This window comes from Alligator mississippiensis, chromosome 1 (genome assembly GCF_030867095.1).
Source record: "Alligator mississippiensis isolate rAllMis1 chromosome 1, rAllMis1, whole genome shotgun sequence".
NCBI lineage: Eukaryota > Metazoa > Chordata > Crocodylia > Alligatoridae > Alligator > Alligator mississippiensis.
The window spans coordinates 124,581,663-124,598,380 of NC_081824.1; the positions used below are offsets into that span (position 1 = coordinate 124,581,663).

General features: G+C 38.7%; 1 protein-coding gene across 10 annotated transcripts in view; it reads left to right on the forward strand.

Annotated features, from left to right (window-relative positions):
- Positions 1–16,718, forward strand: part of UTRN (utrophin) — a 631,944-nt gene that overhangs the window by 240,698 nt on the left and 374,528 nt on the right. For all 10 annotated transcript variants that reach the window (XM_019488372.2, XM_014605522.3, XM_059713704.1 and 7 more), the window contains 10 exons: positions 1,146–1,316; positions 4,645–4,824; positions 5,527–5,661; positions 6,268–6,417; positions 7,792–7,953; positions 8,262–8,390; positions 8,843–9,016; positions 9,712–9,867; positions 13,534–13,704; positions 15,577–15,756. In XM_019488372.2, the coding sequence (XP_019343917.1) occupies positions 1,146–1,316; positions 4,645–4,824; positions 5,527–5,661; positions 6,268–6,417; positions 7,792–7,953; positions 8,262–8,390; positions 8,843–9,016; positions 9,712–9,867; positions 13,534–13,704; positions 15,577–15,756 (1,608 nt within the window). The remainder of the gene's footprint in view (positions 1–1,145; positions 1,317–4,644; positions 4,825–5,526; positions 5,662–6,267; positions 6,418–7,791; positions 7,954–8,261; positions 8,391–8,842; positions 9,017–9,711; positions 9,868–13,533; positions 13,705–15,576; positions 15,757–16,718) is intronic.

Sequence of the window (16,718 nt, forward strand, 5' to 3'; positions counted from 1 at the left end):
TTTAAATTTTTACATTTTAAAAAGGGGAAAAGTAGTCATCTTCTGTATTATAACATCCTCCTAGTAGGGTTAAAATCTGGCTAATAGGGTAACAACTGCATTTTATTCTTAATTGCTGAAATAGACAATAAAGTTTTTGTTTTCTAAACTATCAGTTATTTACTACATTTATATTTTAGATGTTTCACTTTCAAGATGGCTGAATACTCCAGAAATTTGAATGTATCCCTTCTACCAATAATTTTACTGTGCTTTGCTATATTTAGGAGATATATTTACATTTGTTCTTCTTATTTAATTGTTTGTAATTAAACATTAATCTGACCTATCAGGTCAGTCTGCCTGAGGGCTTATATTTTCTCTTTTTCTTAGTAAGCAGCTCTGCATCTCTGCTTATGCTGTTCTTGAGGTCTAGTTGCTCCATGGGCTGGATTTGGCCCATAGGCCATATGTTGCCAGTTTCTGCTCTAACTCTAACATAGACAATCCAAAAACTATGTCATGCAAAGGGACTCTTGTGCTTTAGGGTGTTGTTACCAACTAGAAAGCACTTAGGATTTGCTGTTCTACATCTAGTGCTATCTCTTGGGAAACGCAACCAAGCTTGCTGAAAATAATTCATATTATTTAATCATAGGAAAGTAGAGTTGGAAGGGACCTCACAATGTCATCTAGTCTAGGCCTCTGCTCAAGGCAGGTTCATCCCTGACTAAACCATCCCAGACAAATTTCTCATATCTTCTTTTGAAAATGTCCAAGCATGGAGAATCCACAGCTTCTCCAAGTAGCCTGTTCCAATGCCTGACCACTCTGTCAAAAAGTTCCTCCTAATTTCCAGCCTACATTTCCCTTGCTGCAGCTTGAGCCATTGCTCCTTGTCTGTGCTTTGTAGCGACAGAGAAAAGCCTGTTCTCCATTTTCTCTATGATTACCCTTTACATATTTGAAGACTGTTATCAAATGTATGAATGTAAAAGAATAGCTTATCTTTGATTAAAAAAATAGGAGTAAAAATGCTTTGGTTTTACAATCATTTTACTATTAACACTTGTGAATGTTTTACTATTAACACTTCTCAATGTGAAATGCTTTTCAAATGATATAGGCAACTTCAGATAAAACAACTCTTTTTTTGGTATTTCTAGATTGTTAGTCAGAAAAATAAGTTGTCTGAAAGTCAGGAAAAAGCTGTAAACCTGAAGAAAGACTTGGCAGAGATGCAGGAGTGGATGACACAGGCTGAAGAGGAGTACTTGGAGAGAGATTTTGAGTACAAGTCCCCAGAAGAGCTAGAGAATGCTGTTGAGGAAATGAAGGTCAGACACAGTGAATACCTTTAAAAATCTGTTTGCAAAGGAACAAATACTTTTGGTTTGGGGAGGAGCTGATCTTAGATTTTATATAACAGTTATTTGTACGTAAAGGATCTCTGCTTATGACAATATTTATGCTGTCCTTCAGCTACACTTTGTGAATGTTTAATTTTTTTTGAAGAACTAACTAATTAAATAGACCTTTTTACTAGACAAAGAACACTCATGGTTCTGCAATGGAAAGCATCCCATCCTGACTGACAAAACAGGATGGTGTCCATGAGTCATTAGTTGGTGCATGGGAAAAGGGAAAAAGTAATGTGTAAAGAGTAAATAAAATGAACATTTGGTGCAGAAGTAGAACATTACTCAAGGGAAATTATGATTAGCTAGCAATTACTGAAACCTATCTATCTGCATAGATTAGTTTTGTCTTAGTCCTAGTTAGCATAAATATGGTATCCTCATTTAGAAAAATGAGGGTTCAGTTGGATTCATATTCTGAAACTAAGAAACCTTGTGAAAAAATTGTGCCCCCCATCTAGTCCTGTCCTTGCTTTCCTATTTCCAAGCCACTAGTCCCACTGGTCATTTAAAATAGTAGGCCAATTAAATTATCCTCTCAGCTAGTTTTCTTGGGTAGAGATACAGAATGGGAAAGAGAATTTATCTAGATGTATACAGTTAGACCCAAGATGCATGTGAAGAGGATTTTTTTTGAAAATTTGTATTATAAATTTAAGTACGAGGTCAATTTTCATTTACTACTTTAATAATAAAAACTTTAGGCACCTATACACAAGCACTGCAGCTGCTCTGAGACACTGGAATTCCAGCGGGTCAGAGCTGACTTGATTAATTGAGTCTGCTGGAGTGTGGCAATTGCTATGCTCCAGCAGCTTCTTATGTCTTGTGTATCAGCATCCCTGTGCTAAAAATGGTGGCAGGGGCACTTGAACTAAAGCTTATTAAACAAGCTTTAGTTTGTGCCCCTGCCACCATTTTCAAGTGTGTGGACGCTGATACATGAGATGGGACGATGCCTTAATTAGAGGGCCTCTTGAAGCCACTCTAATTAAAGCACCCACCCCTGGAGCATGTGTAAAAGTGCCCTTTATTCTGACTTAGGAATTGCCCTTCTCAAGGGGGCCTAATGAAGCAGTTTGCAGTCAAGCTTTTTTCTAGACTGATTTATTTGATGCTTGAACAAGCCGTTATGATAGTCTAGTCTGATCTTCTGCATAATTCAAATACTAGAATGTCCTTGCCTGGTAAACCAGAAATTTATAAGCACAGTTTCCTGTGGTTGTTAAATCCAGTTTGTGCCCTATGTTGGTTCATTGAGAAGGAAAGGTAGTTAATGATTGCTATATTTGATAGCTTCATATCCATGCAGTCCTTTTGTATTTTCAGTAAGTGTTATGTTGAGATTCTATTTAATACTTAAATGAACATTGTTTTCTATATTTGACCAGGAGTATCACGTGGGGTTTTCAGAAGCAATTCAGAAGCTCTGTGCTCATTGTTGTGTTTAGTAAAGCTTTCATTCACTTTAGTCAGAGCAGAATTTTGCCAGTGCTTGAATGCTTTTGAAAATCATACCCTGGAAGAATATGTATATGGGGAGACTCAAGCAGAGTGTGTCAAAGTAGGTGGATGAGGGCTTACAGAGAAGTCCAGAGAAAGTCAGGCGTTTTTTTCCATGCTTTGCCTAATCTCCTTCCACATTGTCTGGCCCGGTGTGATTGGAGTAAGGATGCTGGAATCCTGCTGATGCTGCTTCCTCTGCCTCAGGCTTTGGTTTGCTACGTGTTCCATCTCCCTGCTGTTGGCTGTTGTTTGTATGTCTTAAGCAGAGATGATCCCAGCGGGGTGCAGGGCGTAGAGCAAAGCAGCCTGCTCAGGGCTCCCTCCCCATCCCACTTATGCCAGGCAGTGAAAACTCCAGCACACCAGACGTGGTAGGATGGATGGTGACTGGAATGGGTGCTGGCCGCTGGGGAATGAAAGCCCCCAGTACACCAGACACGGCTGGATTTGGGCATGGCTAGAATAAACAAAGAGCTGTCCAAACCTCCAGGCGGGTGGGTGGGCTAAACTGCAGCTGCAGCCTCTCCGCCTGGCTCTGCGGGCCCCCCCTCCCAAAGTGCGGGGCCCAGGGCAGTTGCACCGAACCCCCACCCCCTGTCCCCTCCCTGGGATGATCCTGGTCATAAGCATGTTACTCGATACATTATGAAGTTTTTTGGATTATGGCTTCTCTCACATAATACTAGAGTGTATAGTGCAGCATGACTGCTTGGGGCAAGAGCCCTTTTCTTCATGAATCTTCATTCTGTGCACCCTCTGCACCTCTGCTTCTCTTGCATTTCCCAGTGGCTCTTTAGATCCAATTTAGGTTCTGATAGAGCTAAATTGTCAGTGAAAATTTGGATCCCCAGTCTGTGCTTAAACTGCCACTTAAGTGGAAGAGTGTTGAGAGCTCCTTATTTTGGGCCCTTCCAGCACAGTTCCTAGTAAACCAGGCTGAGGTTTTATGTAGCAGTCCTCTAACTACATGTCTTAGTATCTGAATCCAAGTCATTCCCATGTCATCATATGTTGGTTAAAACAGGAGCAAGATCCTACCAGTCTGTCCTGAGATTTTCTTTGCTTATCTTCTGTGTTAATTCCTATGTAACGCATATTTTAACTCTAAGAACTGTTTAGAGGGATTCTTCCAGTCAACTCATTTTGCCAGTTGCTCCAATCTGCCCAAAGGCATATATGTCATGACAGATGCTCTGGCTTCATTTTAAGTGTCTTCCAGATAATTTCATACTCTTTTCTGGGATCTTTGGGGATAAAGAATTCCTTAACTCTGATGAATGTCAGGATTTTCATTTTTTCATTAATTTATTCAAAGGCATTTAGGAGACTGTGCTTAAGTAGATTCTTAGCTTTCACATCCACCTGCTAATATGAAAATACCATTTGAGCTGAAGATTCTTTCCTTGGTTTTGTTGTGTATTTTCAATGACTAAACCTTGATTAAGCCTATGAATATGTCCGTATATAAAATAAATGTGGTGGTTTGATAGAATACGTACAAAAACACATTTTTGACATCAGTTGAGATGCCTATAAATATAATTGAGTGCAGAATTTGGTCCAATGTTCATACCTAAGCATATGGAAAAATCAGACACAGTCTTTTAAAACTGTAATTAGAAAAATATTTAGAGGTTGCAGTTATGAGATTAAAGCATTGGTTTTATTAAATGTTTTCAATCTATGGAAGACGTGGGCAATCGGATACTGATCAAATTGACATTAACATTTCTTTGAGCAGAGGGCGAAAGAGGATGTGTTGCAGAAAGAAGTGAGGGTGAAGATTTTGAAAGACAACATCAAGATGTTAGCTGCTAAAGTGCCATCTGGTGGTCAGGACCTGACATCTGAACTTAATGTTGTGTTAGAGAACTACCAGCTGCTGTGTAATAGGATCCGAGGGAAATGTCACACTTTAGAGGTATGATTCATAATTTTCAGCTCAATAAAACCCAGTCACAAGAAGAAAACAGATGCACTTAAAATGTGAGATTATATTATTAAATCCTAATATTTTTGGCATGAACAAATTTTATACCAGTTACATTCTATAGTGTCTTTCCCCCGATGGGTAAACTCCTATGACTCAAAAGGAGTCCTCTAATTTTGCATTTATCCTCTGTGTTCACTCATATTGCAATAAACATTCTTAAATTTAGTGTTTTCCCACAGCTTTAACAGTCTCCCCATTGCTTCCAAAGTGGCAAAAAACTCTCTGAACAACATATCGCTTATACTGTTCAATGTTAATTCCAATAATTAAAATGCGGCAATTTTAGATTTGTGTAAAATGGCATTAAATATGTTTGTTTCCCAAAGGACAGGTGAGAAGTGTGCCATGAGAACTTATAGGTGTGTAATAATTCTGCAGGCAGATTCCTCGTGTGCAGATATTTTGCATTACAAAACAGTGTTTTTGACTTGGTTCAGGACTCAGTTAAAAACAAGTGGTATTTAAGGAACCTTTGAACCTGCTGTAATGTAGTTGTATTTTTTGTTGTGTTAATTTATGCCTTGTACTAGTGCTTCACTGTAGTGTCTTGAATGGATCTTCTCCCAGTTGAACAGAATCTGTAATGTAAATTGCTGTCTAGGCTAATTTAATTTTTCCTTTTACTTATAGGAAGTGTGGTCTTGTTGGATTGAGCTGCTTCAGTATCTGGACCTAGAAACAGCCTGGCTGAACACACTGGAAGAAAGAGTGCAAAGTACAGAAAACCTGCCTGACAAATTTAATGCTGTCAGTGAAGCCCTTGAGGTATTATGGTCATGCTGTTGAATTGGTGACATTTGCTGATAATTTTATAAAGAAGTTTGTAATATGTTTTAGTTGAAGACAAAAATGCCCCCCTGCACACATGCATGCACACACACACACACGCATCCAGTGCCTACTCTGGAATCACGCTGCATGTGGTGCCCACCCTGGGGTGGCTAGAGCAAGCACCCTGTACAGCACACTCCCCGAGTGGGTGCTGAGGGTGCCAAATCTGGCTTGGGTATGGAAGGGGGTGGGTTTCCAAACTGGCCCCATATGGATGGCCCCAGGCTCTGCAAAGGGGACCAGGCTGATGCATGTTGTGTGTGGAGCATGAGTCGACTCAAGACCTAGGGCTAGCACTGGGGGCTGGATGATGGGACTCCATGGGCTAAATTTTTAACACCCCTGATATAGAGTAACAAGGCATAGGAAACAAGTGTTATGAGACAGCTATTGAAAATAGCAGCTGTTATGTTTTACATCTGCAATCACTGTGGTGGCAGTACCTAGTTCGTTATCTTGGAGAATTGTAGGACAAGTGGTGTCTGAAAGGTGTGCTGTATTCATGCATTCTGCCTGCTGTAAATTTTCTCTGTCAACTAGTCCCTGGAATCTGTCCTGCGCCATCCAGCTGATAATCGAACCCAGATTCGTGAACTGGGTCAGACATTGATTGATGGAGGGATTCTTGATGACATCATCAGTGAAAAAGTGGAGGCCTTCAATGCCCGCTATGAAGAATTAAGTCATTTGGTAAGAATTCCAAATCAAGGTGGGGAGAGAGCCTTTTAACTTTATAGTCAGCTTAGCATATTCCTAAAGAATTTGAACAAAAAGCTGGAATTGTTGTTAGATAAGTGAAATCACTCACCTGAGACTGAACAACTGTAATACAGGATTAGGAAGAAAAGCATTCACAAAAGCTGAATAATAGCTGTTCTTACTGCTGCTATTTTTTAAATAGATGTGACCAAATAGAAAAGAGATTCTATTCTCAAATGATCATGGTACTCTTTGAAATGAAGCCATTCCCAGCACACCAGGATATCTCCCGTCTGCTACTAGCAAATTGGGGATACATCTGTCTTTCTTGTGCACATTGACCTTATAAAATGAGGAATGCAGACGGCTTCCACTTCTATGCCTGAAAATGACTAGAATCAAATCAAGTAAAGAGTGTGAAGAAGATAATCTGTTTCTGTTCCCCATCTCTTTTGTTTTAACACATGGTGGAATGCTAGCTGCATCTTGGCTTCTTAGATTTACACATTTTATGTCTCATAATCCAAGAACACCGGTTCCTGTTGACCAGTAATGTCAGAGGAGCATTCTAATGCTTTAGGATATGTAGCTGCTCTGTTCTAGATTTTGTGCATGTGCATGAGAGAGAATTTTAAAATTATGAGTAATATATATCAGTTTAGTATTATTTTCCCCAAATATTACTTCTTTCCTGATTGCTGTAGTGGTGACTCTTTTTACAGTGGGTTATTTTGAAGGTTAAGTAGGTGTTCGTGTTTCTTGTATACTCTTTGTATGTATGTGCACAAGTAAGAGAATAGCGGTCATGGATGAAATGTGTGCTTGGAGGTAACATTTCACTTTTAGTTTGTGTATTCATGAACCAGAGATAAGTTTGCAGAGTTACAAGCTCCCCAAATCTATATAGCAGGGGTTGTCAACTGGGGATAAGCGTACCCCTGGGGGTACTTTAGAGGGCCCTAGAGGTTACGTTTGGGTCGGGATGGAGCACTGCCACGCACCATCCTGTGAAGGCGCCGCCCACCTACTTGGGGGAAGGTTGCTTCACGCTCAGCTGTGCGCTGCTCCCCCCACCCCGCTCTGTGTCCGGGTTAAGAAACACAGCTGTTTCAACAAAAGTTTTTGTCCCTCTTACTGAGGTGATAAAAAGACTGTCTGTGCAACTCAGATAGAATATCAGAGTTGTCTTTGTGTGTTACTGTTTGCTGGCTACAATTACTAGTATAAACGACACATCAGGTTTTAGAAGGGAGCATTATCTGGAGTTTGTATTTCTTTCATTTCATATATGAGTTTTGGGTTTTCTTTGTTTTTGTTCTGAGACACAAAAATACTTGTGCTGAACAACTCATTCTTCCTATTTAGGCAGTCAGCAGGCAGATTGCTTTGGAACAGCAGCTTCAGACTATGCGGGAAACTGATCACATGCTCCAGGTGTTGCAAGAAAACTTAGTGGAGCTGGATAGACAATTGACTTCTTACTTGACAGATAGAGTAGATGCCTCCCAGATGCCACAGGAAGCCCAGGTATTCTAAAAGAGCCTTTTCACTGCATAAAATGTATAATGATGATGCTGGGATTGGATCAGACTATCTTGCAGGTCCTTGCTGGTTTAATATAATAGATTATCTGAACATGGTATTTTGTAGAAGGATGTGTTAAAGTGTCAGATCTAGTGTTCTAAATCTATCAAGATTTGTGTAGGTTTGACAGCATGTATGTTACACTTCTGCTATATGGATGGATATACTTCTGGTGGGCTTCATGTCCAACATATGACGTGTAACCATTTTGTACTATTTTTTCCCTGTCTTCTTTTGTAATGATATGGCAGAAAATTCAAGCAGAGATTGCAGCTCATGAATCCACTTTGGAGGAGCTGAAGAGAAATGCACATTTCCTGCCTCCAGCATCTCCAGAATGCAGATCCCCTCGTGGGGGAACTCAGCTGGATGTCTTGCAGGTAAATATATCTCCCTGTCATGAACTGAGGATCAAAGAACTTGCAGCTTCCAATAGGGAACTACATTTGTTTCCTTGACTTTCTGTACATCAAAAAGATAAATGGTGTTTATATTTATATGGCTGAAACTGGGAGCTGCCAAGAGCTGATGAATTGAAAAGCAGGTAATTTCATTCTTTTAGTACCATAGATGGGAATACTTAAAATCCATTATTTTCTCTTTTAGTGGAGTGGTTACTTTGAAAGTATGTGATACTGAATTGGAGGCCTGCTGCACCTCAAATAAGATAATAAGAATAGATTACATAGTTCAAAACTTTGCTTAAAATGAAGCATTTTAATATATGTGCAATTGCAAGATTGGAAATGGAAGCTGATGGGAGAAGCTTTAAACTCCGTTAGAAAGTTCAGAAATTAATTTAAAATTATTCTTTTTTATTAATGGAAACCAGAGAAAACTCCGAGAGGTGTCTACAAAGTATCAGCTTTTCCAGAAACCAGCCAATTTTGAGCAGCGCATGTTAGATTGTAAGCGCGTCTTGGATGGCGTAAAGGCAGAACTCTATGTCCTGGATGTGAAGGATATTGATCCAGATGTAATCCAAACTCACTTGGACAAGTGTATGGTAAAACAGTTATTGGTGGATTATTACAAAATTTTAACCTTTTTCTGAAAAACTATGCATTTGAATTTTTTGAATGTTAACCCCTTTGTGAAGAATTATACATTTTGCTCACTTTTATGTCCTGATTGAAAAAAATGCTGTTGCAACTTGCTACAGTATACAGAGTTGTTACTAGCTAAAGGCTTATAATTCATTTAGGTGAATATACATGGTCATAGAAATAACGGATTGGTAATCAGAAGACATATGTCATACTTCAGCTGTGGTTGTAATCTTTGTCCACCCAGCCTTTTGCTCATTTTATGGAGACAACATGCAGTGTAGGAACACGTTTATTTAGCTCATATTAGTTTAATTCAAATACCATGCATAGAAGAGTAAAAATCATGGGGGAAACTGTCAACTTTGGTTAAGTTATGGAATAAATAGTGAAATTATTAGAGTAAATTTTATCAATGTTTATTCTAATAATACAACAAAAATGGATTATCTACATTTTGAAATCTAATTTGAAAATAAGTGTTCCTTTTTATCTTGTTGTTCTCCTTTTTTCCTCTCTTGACCTGAAGAGGAAGAAATGGAGTATTAATGTTAGCATGGTATCCGAGTTCTCGGAGGATCCAAGCAGCATTTATCTAAAATCACAAAATATGTACTATACAGTGGTCACTAGAATGCATGTTTTTATTTTGTAGAAACTGTATAAAACGCTAAGTGAGGTAAAGTTGGAGGTGGAGACTGTAATCAAAACAGGAAGGCAGATTGTACAGAAACAGCAGACAGATAATCCCAAAGGGATGGATGAACAATTGACAGCACTGAAACTTCTTTATAATGATCTGGGTGCACAGGTAAGATGAATGACAAATATAAATGCATACATAGTAGGGGTGTGCATAGCTTCGGTTGTCTACTCGATTCGGAGAAGATTCGGCTCAATTTAGAGGCCAAATCACTGCATCTGAATCGAATCGGGAGACAAAAAAACCCGCTCTGAATTGAATTGGAAAAAGATTAGGAGATTTGGCAATCCAGAAGGCAGTCTTGCAGGGAAGCAGAAACTAAGAAGAGGAAGGAGGAGCGGGGGGGGGGGGGGGGGGGGGGGGGCGGGACTGACATCTCTAGCTGGCCAGTGACTGTGATCTTTCCCTGAGTCCCCTTCCAATCACAGTGCTCTGGGGGGAGGGACGTAGAAACAAGCCTTTGTCTGCAGCCTTTCTGTCCCTTTTGTGAGCTGTTTCTGCCTTAGCACTGGGAAGGCCCCCTGTTACAGGCTACCATCCCTGCTGTTTTCATCCTGCTCTGCCTTAACACACACACAGTCACATGTCACATGTTTTGCTTTGAACAGTTTGAGGTGCAGTTTCCCAGAAATTCCTGCACCTATCTCCTTGAAAATTGGCAGGCCCCATGGCCTCTGAAGGGGCTACCATCTCTGCTGTTTTCATTCAGATCTGCCAAAAAATGACAGTTATAGGTATTTCAGTGATTTCCCATTACAGTCTATGGCCGAATCACCAAATCGCTCCGAATCAGTGCCAAATCTTCTGAAGCCGGTTCGGCCAAATCGATTCGGGACAGTGATCCAAATCTCCAAATTGAATCACTGTCTTCCAAATTGGCCAAATACATAGCTTATTCCTTACTGTAAATACTTGTTTGATAGTAGCAGTAAGTTCAATATCAGAATTGAAAATTTAAGTTTCAGATCCTGCAACTGATGCTGTGTGAGCAAATTGCTGCATCCAGGAGCAGTCAGTTGTGAGATCAGTGTTCAAGTGTTTAAGAACTGTTTTTCATGTAGGGTGATTTACAGATCCAGTATTCTTGGATCTATTTTGTGTGCTTAAAAAAAGTTTCATCTAATAAACAAACTGGCATTGACCACTTCTCTTTACAATCCTTATTTGATGGTAGCTGATTTTGTTGTTGTAGTTGTTGCTTTGTTTCTCATGGAAAATTGGATCATTTCCAATCTTTGCATTGCCTTCATGTTATATCTAAAAGCTCGTCCTATTTAGGAGTCTATAGTGTGAATTTCAAAAAAACAAGATCTGCTTAACAATAAAGTGACTTTTATAACCTTGTACAAGATACTTGCATGATTTTTTGACCTTTTGTGGGAAGTTGTAGTCCTTGGCTGCTTGTAGATGTTACAAAAGCAAAACAAAATGGCACTTGATTTTAAAATTGATGTGTACCCATGCCAAGCCAAGCGCATGCCCAGAAGAGGCAGTGTGTTAATTTGATCTGGCTTGCCCAAAGTCTGTATAGATCAGGCCTTTTAGTGGGGCTATTTTGGCACATTTATCTAATAGCTGATTCCGTCTATTAGCTGATTAGATAAAAGTACCAAAAAGCCCCTCTGAAGCGCCCGATAAATACAGACAGTGCAAAGCTGGGTTGAACGCATGCACTGCTGCTTCCAGTAAAGTGTGGTTTGGTTAATTTCTTTTCTTAGTTTTTTTTATTTTAACTTCCGCAAGCAGCCATTGTTAATGACTTAGTAGGAGGGGTCTGGCTAAATTATAAATTAAATAGATTTGAAGAGGTTTTTTTCTTCAATATGGAGGTAAAATGAAAAGTAGGAAGACAGTACACAGAGACTTAGTGACTTTAAGTACTGTTTAAATACTGATTTGGATTTTACATCAGTTAGGAAAGGGCTTATCTACCCAGACTGAATAAAGCAAAAGTCTTTAAATAAACCCCTGACAAAGAACATTGTTAATTTTTTTTTGCATTTCTTAATTAAGATCTAAAAGGGAACAGATTTCTGAGCAATTTAGTATTGTTCAGGTGATGTTACTGGTATGTGGCCAAATAACTTGATTCACACATCTTGAAATGTGCTTCCTGAATTATTTTATTGTAGTAAGTAGAGGCAATTCAGAGCAATAAAGTTTCCACTGAGACTTGTGCATTAACTTGTTATGCACCTGGATAGGAAATCAGTGACAACTAATCATAAAGTCACAGCTATTTGCAGCATTTCAATGCTATTCAGTTGGGAGCAGAGAGCGGGAGGGACAAGAAACTGCAGCCCACTTATTTTGTTTTCTAGAACTCCTGTGGAGGAATTACTTAGAGTAATACATGCAAACACTGAATTCTGATATCATTTTTTCTAGTAGTGGTTTCTCATATGTTTTTTTTATAGGAATGTTACAGTTGGGACTTACCTTAGACAGCTGCTGTAATAAAATATTTCACCCAACTTATTAATATAATTTAGATATTTTGTGCAAATATTGCCATTATTTTCATTTGGACCTAAATTGAAAAATGTTTTTTTTTCTCTTACGAATTAGACAGGGGAGGGAACCCTGGTTTACTAAAGAATTATTCATTGTAAGTTACAGCAAATCACTCCTGGATGGAGGGACATATAACACTTCTCAGATGGTTAATATATTCTGTTGTAATTAGAGGCTGGTCCTGAGAATTGACTTTGATTTCTTGAGTTGGGGTTTATTTGGTAAAACCATAGTAAACTGCTGTTGAAAATGGTGAAAAGTGGTATGCAATTTGGTGCTGCTCTCTTCAAGCAAGCCAATTCCTGTGGCATCCAGTTTCAGAGATTTACTTTTGCTGTGCACAACTGAAACAGTTACCCGAGAGGAAATTGTTCTTTGTTTTTCATGTATCATCAGCAGAACTGTTTAGTAAGTCCCAGCAGCTATAAGCCTTAGAAGGCAATGTTAGCTTGCTAGTTTCATGGGTTTTCCTGCAGATCTTTATACTGATGATGGGCAAGAAGTGAAGTGGATTCCATGGTCATTGGTTGACTTAGACCCAATGCCTGCATCCAGACAAGTGTGGCTGTGGGATATGTGGTGCCACAGATACATCTCTGCCTCCCTTACCCCACGTGGGGTAACCTGCTGTGCACCAAAGGCGTGTGGCACAGGTGCTCCCTGGGGACAACTAGCAGTGGCACAAGGTGTGCCGTTGCTAGTTGTCCCCGGGGAACCAAATGTCCAAGCTTGTGTGGATGTGGCCAATTAGTTCTGTGCTTAGCCCATTTGAAGTGATAGTCATTAAAATGCAATAACATGGAATCCCACAATGCCATCTTCAGTTAAATTCTTTTTCAGGGCAGAACTATATTTCAGTGAGTGCGAAACTCGTTTTGATAATGGTTCCATTCACGAAGTAAATAAAACTTAATATTCACTTTCACAACAACAGGGTAATACTTTAAGCTTCAATCTGATAGTGATGTCTTAAACATTGCCAGTTGTTTAAATTGACAATTAGCAGTTGTAAAATTAATTGTGTGTATTTATTTAAACACACAATGAGAAATGAAGTCTATAGTTTAAATTTTTGATCACTTAGTAGAAGGAGCTCAGTTTTTCTGTTCTCTGCAATGCAACGTAAATGTTTCAAACAGTTTAATTTTCTTTTCAGGACACTTTGCGGTGCATACAGCTTCATAATGTTTTACAGTGATTTAGCATGTTCTACCATATGCTTTTTGGTGGGAGTGATTTAATTGCTACTGCTTCTTGCAGGTGACAGAAGGAAAGCAAGATCTAGAAAGAGCATCACAACTGGCACGAAAAATGTTTAAAGATATTGCCTCCTTGTCAGAATGGCTAACCATCACTGAGGCTGAGTTGGTGCAGAAGTCTACTTCTGAGAGTTTGCTTGCTGACCTGGATATAGAAATTGCTTGGGCTAAAGTGAGCAAATTGTTATATTACCTGGATAAATTGTTATTTTTATGTATTAACTATAGGATAACATTAGGAAGTAACTGGGGATTTGAACTACTAATTTTTGGTTCCTAAATCTTAGGTATTGAATTCTATTTCGAGTTATTGGAGTTTAACACTCTGGAGTTGTTACACATCTCTAATGACTTAAACATCTTCAACCCTGAGCCACTTACGCTGCATAAATGCCATTAAATTATCACTGATGTTAAGGATTAGCTGTTAATAGGATTTTAACTGAATAAAAATATCATGTGCATAATTTTCAGTCTTTAAGCATGTTTTTAAATGATCAATTGCACCATTAGCATCATAATAATTGTCCTTATAAGAAAAGTTTTCATTTAAACTTTTTGATGGAAAAATTGGTTTTTAATGAAAGAAACCTTTATTGTAAAATCCTGGGGGGGGAGGTTGTTAGAAAAAATGAAAGACCAAAAACTAAAAACATTTTTGGCTTTTGACCAACTTGGTTTTTGTTTCTGGTTTTTCAGTAAGTTGAAATTGTTGGTGAAGTAGAAAAAAATATTTCCTGACCAGTTCTGTTTGTTATATTAAAGAAATTAGAATTTGACACTGATGTGGGGATTTTCTGTGTGCAGTTCTCTGAGTTGGCAACTATTTAATACAATATTCCTAGTCTTTGGCACTTGTCCGCTATTACGTCTTTTGTTGCAGACATTTCCACAGTATTGAGACAACTACAAAAAATTTACAAAATTAAACATGTTTCATATTATAAACTCTTCTTATCCAGTCAATCTGATTAACAATTATCTAACACTAATCCTTTCTTTTAAGTAATGCTCTTAATTACGTGGCATGCAGTTCACAAATGTAATGTTACAATCAAATACACAGTTATATTTATATCAGAGCCAGTAATTGTTCATTCGTCAGGTTTCCCAGTAACATAACAGAGATGATATGCATTAAATTTAATTGCTTGCATTTACTTAGAACAGTGAGGTTAATAAATAAGTATTCCCCTGATGAAGGAGGTCTGAGTCACCTAAAGCTCTATTCTTGCATATGAGAGAGGAGAACATTTGGAAGGAATTATAAAATAAGGGAGCTTTATAAATAATTAGGTGCTGTATTTTAGTGAAAGTGATTAATGAATCTATATGGTGAGCACCTGGATGGCTTGATAAGGTGAGATATTTGATTCCTCTTGGCTGCGATCATCCAAAAATGATTACATTTGGGAGTTCCTCTCTTCACTCCTCTCGCTTCCTCCTGCTATTAATAAACCTCTTTACAGGACTGTAATACATTTAAATATGACTATGATGAAGGGAAGAGAAAAACAGACCTTTTATATTAAACAAGGATGTAGGGAACTAAAAGGAATAGTTCTTCGTTGTATATTGTGTAAAACTGTAGAGGTGTCCCAGTGGCTGCATTGTTACAAGTTACTTAACTGATAATATAACAAAATTTGAACAAAATCCTAGCATTTTGCAGAAGCTACTGTGGGGGTTTTCAGTAACGTTCAGCATTGGCCAAGCTATTTTCCATTAAAGCCCAGGCTAAACCATTATGTTAGCAGAAACAGAGTAAATAAGATAAAGCTACGACTCGTACAGAAATGATTTTTAACCACTGAGGCAGTAGGCAGTCTACAATACTTGGCTGTTGCTTTAAGTTTTGAGGGGCTAAGTAAATGACATTTACATCCAGTGTGAATGCCTTTTCTCAAGTGAAAATCAACAGGCCATTAAAAAAAACAAAACTATTTATGCTTTTCTGAATATATAAAGTAATCTCTTGCCTTGTTTTGCGTTGGCATTCCATAGGAATTTGTGGATGTGCTATTAATTGTTCCTCTCATTTCAGAATGTGCTGAGGGAGCTGGAAAGGAGGAAAGCTGATCTAAATAGCATCACAGAGAGCAGTACAGTGCTCCAGACTTTGGTGGAAGGCAGCGAAACTTCTCTGGAGGAGAAGCTTTGTGTCCTGAATGCTGGCTGGAGTCGGGTTCGGACCTGGACTGATGACTGGTGCAATACTCTGTTGGTAAGTTGCATGAGCAATGAAAATATTATGTCCAGGTTTTCATTTTGGAGTTGTTACAAGGCGTCATACTTTCTGTTTTCATAGTAAACCTTCCATTCTACCTCATAGCCTTTAAGGGGATGGGGTAGATGTATGCAGTCTGTTATGTAGACATAGAGCATGTTATGAGGATAAATAAAAGGAGGAAGAAGGGGGATTGTTTTGAGGCAATGAATATTTTTAATCAATTGGCAGGCATTAGTATCGCATACTTCCTGGGTATGTAATGCAAGTTGCCATTGCCTAGATGCTACATTAAATATGTAAGGCGCACAGACAACTTGGCTCTCTAAACTGGCAGTGAAATGCATGCTCAAAGAGAATAAAAATAGCAAGGCATTTTTATTTCAATGTCTGACCTTTTCTTTCTGGCCACAGTACTAAAACCCTTGTCCTGATCCTCATTCTCTTTCCAGTTTTGGTTTGTTCCAACTTCCTCTTTTCTAGTTGCCCTAAGACGCACATCACTCTCCCCTTGAACCCATCTGCAATGCACCTGCTGCCAGGACTATCTTTCTTGTGTGCTACTCTGATCCTTTTGAAACTTTACACTGCCACTCTGTTTCACTACATTATGTTTTACTTTCTTCTCCTAACTGCAGCCTACTGTAGCTCTGCATTTTTTTTGTCCCCATCTGAAAAGAGCTGGCTAAGAGATTAGCATCAAAATCTAAAACTGTACTATGTGTACCAGCTCTTTTCTGATGTCTATAAGAACCAAGGAGTGTGCGTATTTACTGTACAGCAAGTTTGCTAGGCAGTGTCTGGTGACTTGAGCATGTATGACCATGGCATCTGTGTGAGTGTTTTACTTTACTCTTTTTACTTTACCACTACTTATAAGAATTACCAGTTATTCAAATCAGAAGAGTGCTGTGCCTGGTGTGATTCTTATGACCCACAAATACCATAGTTGACTTTGC